The sequence below is a fragment of the Mesocricetus auratus genome, unplaced genomic scaffold (genome assembly GCF_017639785.1).
Source record: "Mesocricetus auratus isolate SY011 unplaced genomic scaffold, BCM_Maur_2.0 Super-Scaffold_15014, whole genome shotgun sequence".
Taxonomy (NCBI): Eukaryota; Metazoa; Chordata; class Mammalia; order Rodentia; family Cricetidae; genus Mesocricetus; species Mesocricetus auratus.
This window is the reverse complement of record NW_024429186.1, coordinates 4,065,667-4,072,359: the sequence shown is the minus strand read 5'-3', so window position 1 is coordinate 4,072,359 and position 6,693 is coordinate 4,065,667. Positions and strand designations below refer to the sequence as shown.

The following is a 6,693-nucleotide window of genomic DNA, read 5'->3' as shown; positions in this document are numbered from 1 at the left end:
CCTCCTCCCGCACTTCCCTTCCCCCTCCCTCGCACCCTATTGCCAAATCCTTCCACATAGGGGATATCTAGAGTCTGTCATTTTACTCTTGGTAGGGTCCATGCACTGCCCTAAGAGTCCAGGCTGAGAGATCATCTCTCTTTGTGCTATAGGCATACGAAGACAGTTTGTATACCAGGGATAGACACTGATCCACAGCTCAGGGCCCCATAGGTTGCCCAGGCCTTCTCACCGACACTCACATTTGTGGGGTCCAGATCAGTCCCATGCTGGCCTCCCCACTGTCGGTCTGGGGTCCAGAGCTCTCCCCTGTTCAGATCAGCTGTCTCTGCTGAATAGATTGTAAGAGCCAGAAGAGTTGGATGACCCCAAGGAGACAGTGTCTTCTTCACACAACAGGACTGACTCATGCATAATGAACTTACAGGGACTGTGAAAACCTGCACAGAGCCTGAGCCAAGTCAAGCCATATGGGTTCTCAGTGTTGATGGAGGGACATGGACACAGGCAGTCATCCCTAACCAGGAAGTTTCTACAACTGACCCTTGCTTGCAAAGGAAAATCTATTGTTCTCCAGTCTCTTTGGGCGTATTAACCCATTTAAGGGTAGGCACAAGTGCAACAATAGATAATTAATGGAAATTTAACTTTATGACACCTTTTATTATATTTTCACTCATAACACATTGTTTGTGCATTTCCTTTATATCTTACTGCACTTTTGCCTGTATCTCATGGTTGCATAGTTGTATGTTTTTATGGGTTTTGTGTGTGTGGCATCCTTATTTTCTTAGTTTTTTAATGCCTGATGTTTTGATCCTTCTTGTTTTTAACTCCCTTGCTTTCTACAAACAGAAAGAAATGGTGGGATGTTCACTGAATGGGGAGATGGGGAAAATCTAGAAGGCGTTGGAAAAGGACTATCAATGACCAGAATAACTTGTATTAATTTTCTTCAGTTACATCATAAAATATATAAAAACTGATTAAAATATACAAGAATATATAAGCCTGTGAAGTGTTTAACAAATAATCTACACTCAACTGGAGAATGTAAGCATCACATATCAATCATATCAGGTGAAGGTCAGCTAGTAGACTCAAGAAAGGAAAACAGAGAGGATAAACATTACCCTCCAGAGAAGTTTCTGAGCTTCTTATCCCTATGGCGTTTACATCATGAGTCTCTGTGTTTCTCCTATCCAGAGTTCTCCTGGAATCCTAGTCCCAACTATGTTCCTTCCCAATAGGCCAACAGTGCTTTATTGACATATACACAGAACTTCCCCCATCACCCTACATATCAACTTCATCTCTCTTCTGGGGATTCTTGGCTCCACTGCACCTACTGCTGTTTAGGAGCTCCCATGCAGGTGGATGTGTCATTGTTTACAATGAAACTGCACTGTCTGCCTTGAGTAGTAACACATACCTGCAACTTCAGTGCTCAAAGAACTCAGTTGTAGGGATAAATGGATATTTAATGTGAGATGCTGATTGAATGTTTCAGAGATGGATTCAATATTGTGCCAATATTACTTTTAGTGTTCCTCTAAAAAAGAGGCTCCCCCATGGTGTCAGTATGATTCAACTCTAGAAGTTGCCAATTTAATAAAATAATAACAGGACAGAGAAGGATCTTTTCTGCCTTCATCAGGCTACACCTGGAGCAGAGAACCTGAGGTCAGAGAAACACAGTAAGTCTTCACCTCAACTGTAGTGCCCATATCAATATGGCACATTCAGATACAGATTCAACAGAGCGAGGAGGCAGCACCTTAGTACTCACAGATTGGTGAACAACTATATAAAATGTATTACATGGAGAAGTAAGTAGAAACCAGCAAATGCATGCTGTAAGTCAATTTATTTCCTGTCCTCCAGTTTGGGGAGGAAAGGACAGTATTTAGACAAGATTCCTCATGGGTGGAAGTACATGTCCTTAGACAACTCTGTCTCTGTCTCTGTCTGTCTGTCTCTGTCTCTCTCTGTCTCTCTGTCTCTCTGTCCCTGTCTCTCTGTCTCTCTCTCTCTGTCTCTCTCTCTCTCTCATCTCTCTCTCTCTCTCTCTCTCTCTCTCTCTCTGCCTGTGTATCTCTCCTATTCCAGGACAATTTTCCTCTTATTCTGTGACAGAGCTGGTGTTAATAAAGCTTTATAGGAGTTGAATGTTTTCATTTATGAAGGATGGATTTATAATATGATTCCAGGACAGAGAAAATCCAATTACATCTGTATAACTTGGTTTCTATGAAAGTATAAATATATGCATTCTTGCTACAAATATTAAAGCAAAACTATATGTTGTGGGGCATCAGCTGACTCCTGTCTATTTTGCTCTAATTTCAATATCATGAATAACATGCAATGATAGTTCCTAAAGGGAAGCAGATGGAGCCAATAGGCTGAAGGTCTTCTCTCCTATCTAGACCACAGTCTCTTAATGTAATGGTGTTGGCAATGAAATCCATACAGGCTGTTGGAATGTCCCCAGTGCACAACTTTCATTTTTATTTATTTATTTATTTTTTGGTTTTTCGAGACAGGGTTTCACTGTGGTTTGGAGGCTACCCTGGAACTAGCTCTTGTAAACCAGGTTGGTATTGAGCTCACAGAGATCTTCCAGCCTTTGCCTCTTGAGTGCTGGGATTAAAGGTGTGCACCACCACTGCCCGGCCAAGTGCACAACTTTAATACCAACTTCAGCTGCCATTTATTTCTTAGGTACTGGTGGATCTACAGTGCTTCCTGCTGATTTGGAGAAACCACAATTATACATTTGTCTCTGGGCTGACACACAGTGCCCAAACTATGGCTCTTCCTTCTTTCTTCATTGTCTTTGGTTATGTTGAATAGATATTTCAAGGATAAATGGGGAGCTGTGCCTCAATTTTTTCCAGATTCATGAAACCCAGTTTTTTTAGTGTTGTTGCATCTAACTATCACAGTGACCCCAAGTACTAGGCAGTGTCTACAAGAACTCTACCAGAGCAAAATTCAAACTCTCTGTAGGATAAAGGTGACCACCAGGTATCCAACGCCCTCTGGCTATTGATGGTGTATCAGTAGAGGTCCATGTTCTATAAAGACTTGAGAATGTGGGGCAGGTAACTGACCCTGGGAAGCAAGTAAATATGGGACCAGGTAATAATGTAAGCTCTAAGAACCTACCACTTTGTACATGTAAACACACTGAATTTATTGTTTTGTGAAAAATAATATAATAATTTTTTGACAAACTTACAGGAATTATACTTGTGTGGCAATGCATTTTCATATGTATATCACATTCTAAGAGACTGAATCTTCAGCTAAACAACACAGAGTTAATGATACCCCTGATGTCACGTGAAATTTGAGACTATGAAAATAATTTTGTTTACCAAGATTTTATTACTTGGACTTTATTGGTCAAATTCATATTTCAGATTTTTTAAAAGCTACACCAACAAAAGTCTCAGGCTCATAGAATCCGGACATATTTTTACCATAATGCATCATCACAATTTTCAAATTTACTGTTTTATTAATGAAGAATTGTGTCAAGAGAGGTAGTCACTGGTGAACAAATTGTCAAGGTATGGAGTACACTGAGGCATCCTAAACCAGTATCAACTCATGTGAAAAACTGGTAGGAATGTGCAAAGTGACAAAGGGACACTCAGATTCAATATTTCTGAATAAACACCCAGGATTATCTTCTCTGTCATCTCAGGCCTAGGGCAGCTTCCTGCTTCTCCACGGTTTCTGTCACACTCAGGATGTGGTTGCAACACTGTGTGTCTTGCACAGTAATAGATGGCAGAATCCTCAGATGTCAGGCTGCTGAGCTCCATGTAGGCTGTGCTGGAGATTTTATCTGCAGTCAGTGTGGCCTTGCCCTGGAATTTTTGATTGTAGCTTGTACCACCACCTCCACCATAAACATTTCCTATCCACTGCAGGCTTTCTCCAGGCTTCTGCTTCACCCAAGAAATATAGTGATCTGTGAATGTGTAGCCTGAAGTCTTGCAGGACAGCTTCACTGAGGCCCCAGGTTTCCCTAGTTCAGAACCGGACTGCTGCAGCTTGACCTGGGAATGGACACCTGGAGAGAGAAATGCAGAGTAGACATCAATGTCACCTTAGTCCCTGCCTCATCCTCATGTTTGGAATTGGAAATAACTTACCTGTAATTACTGATACCAAGAAGAAAATAATGCAGCTCCATGCCATGGTGAGGACCTGTGTACTAAGTGACTGTACAAGGACACTGAACATATGTTGTTGGTGATGTGGACATCCCTGTATTTACAACCATAGACTTACATGATTTGCATATTCATGAGCAGTGAATTTCTTTAAATACAGACCTAGTACAGCTGAAGAAAAACGTGGCTGAGGACACATGAATCAGGCAAAGTATGTTGAGGACCAAATCCTAAACTTTTCTGAGGAAGTGCATCCTTACCCTTCCCTCAGGTCTGCGTAGTCCCTGGGGGTGTAACATCAGGTCTTGTACAGCATCTTTCTGTGATCTTTCTCTGCCTAACAATCCCAGAATTCTCGTAGATTCCTAGTCCCAATCTATCTTCCTTCCTCTATTGGTCAAACAGTGTCTTATTCATCAACAAATAAGAAAAACATATATCCAGAGTGACATCTTCCCCTGGATATCAACTTTGTGTGACAGATACAAAGGATCAGAGATGCAAGGTTCACTGATGCCTGAATGTAGGGAAGACAGGCAACAGATTCTTCTGAAGAAAGAACTTCATTTCTAATCAGGAACAATGATGTTGGGTTCAGACTCCTTGTTCATGGAGGACATAAAACTGTGGTATTCTGTTTTATTCTGTGATATGAGTGGTAGTGAATATAAAAATTTTTCTTAATTATTTCAGATGTAGTTGAATTATTTCTGGTTCCAAGGGGAAAATGAAGACAAGTGAGGAGGATGTAGTGTAAAAAATAAAATCCTTCAATATAATCCAACAAGTTTATGTAAATACAGATTAACTCTCCCTCTCAAATAATGACTTAAAAATTAGGAAATATTATTGCAAAGTTGTATTAGAGTACATCAATGCCCTTATACCATTTCTCTGAACTACTTCCTTACATTCAAAATTCAAGAGTTCAGATATAGTCAAATTGAGAGCCTATTTAATGTTTCCAATCAGTTCTGTAGGCATGTCTTGGTCTTCCTGATCATCATTGTAACACGCTAGGTGAAAAGCACTATAGAGAGAGCAGGTGTTAGATAAACTGTAACTACAAACTCATAATTCAAAATTCTCAAGCACTTGGATTGAAAAATGATGGTACTGCTAGGTGATTCCTGTGAGGAGAGCATGGTATATGTTGATAACGTGAGTAACTGGATTCAATGTATGCGTGGAGTAGACAAACAACCAAACATGCATTTAGTTTATGTGTAAATTCTGATACCAGAAATTCACCTCTTCTCCTTATAGACAAGGACTCATCCCTACAATTCAGAGTACTGGATGGTATTATCTGGACATTTCACAATCTCTTTCTATAAAGCTGCATTTCATACTCCAGTCCATGGGATTCTGATGACTATCATAGGCTGAAATTGACAAGAGTGCTTACCTACTTAAATACAATGGAGACATTCTCCTCTTAAAATTCACAAAATTCTCAGACCTTGAAGAATATAAATAGATAATATTAGTTTAATTCCTTAATTAAAGCAGTATTACAGTTACGGTATGTGCACATCTGGTGCAGTGGATATCAAAGTATCAAGAGTTTTTTTATTAAATCACACATGGATTTCTAGCTTTTTGCCATTTCTCCCTCTTTCACACGAGAACCTGTTTGGACAGAGCACTTCCTTCCCAGTGAGAATCCAGTCACCAAATCCATGTTCATTAAAGTGAACTATACTTCAAGAGTTCAGTGGTCATCTGAACCTCCTTACAGTTAAACATATTTATGATGCAGAGGACTATTTTGACCATACTGGGACAGAGCTTTGGATGCTGCTGTCCATTCCACAGCAGTGATCAGCAGAAATGTGCACACCTCTTGCCCTAATTGGGACACTTTTCCCAAAATGTTGCTCAGGATCCCGATCTCAAATACCCTTAACATTTCCTGATAATTCTTTCAAGAATTATTGTTTTATCCAGCAACTGTGTGAATCCATTCTAAATTTTGTTGACCTCATTATGGATTTTATTTAACGAATAATATCTCCCATGTTGTAGCATGGAGATCTCTGATGTCAACTACTCCTTGGGCTCTGAATATATTGACACTGACAATGAAATGAACAGAGTTTGTTTAAATCTCCTGATTGCACAGCAACATTACCTGCTTCTGTGGTTCTTTACTTCTTAGAGGTTGATGGATCCACAGTGCCCCCTGCTGCTTCTGAGAACAGGCTTTTTTAAGTTCTCATATACAGACTCTCACCATGACTCTTACTCATGTTCTTGGTAATGGACCTGGTGATGCTGAACAGAGATTTCAAGTATGAATGAGGAGCTGTGCCTCAAAGTTTTTCTCCATGAACTTAGTCCTTTCTCTAGGGTCTGTTAGATGTAGCTTTTGGTATGACCACTTGTGATTAATGGAGTAACCAGAGAAGCACACATGATGGACAGAACTCACAACTGCTTTATAAAGCAATTTCCTAACCTCAACCTGTACATGGGACAGAAAACTAACAACACCTGGTAT

General features: G+C 40.1%; 1 gene segment (V, D, J or C); it reads right to left on the bottom strand.

The window, feature by feature from the left end:
* Window positions 1-3,611: 3,611 nt before the first annotated feature.
* LOC121139530 lies at window positions 3,612-4,258 on the bottom strand. The segment is given in 2 exon segments: window positions 3,612-4,087; window positions 4,170-4,258. Coding segments are annotated over 2 exon segments (522 nt in total).
* Between the last annotated feature and the right edge of the window lie 2,435 nt (window positions 4,259-6,693).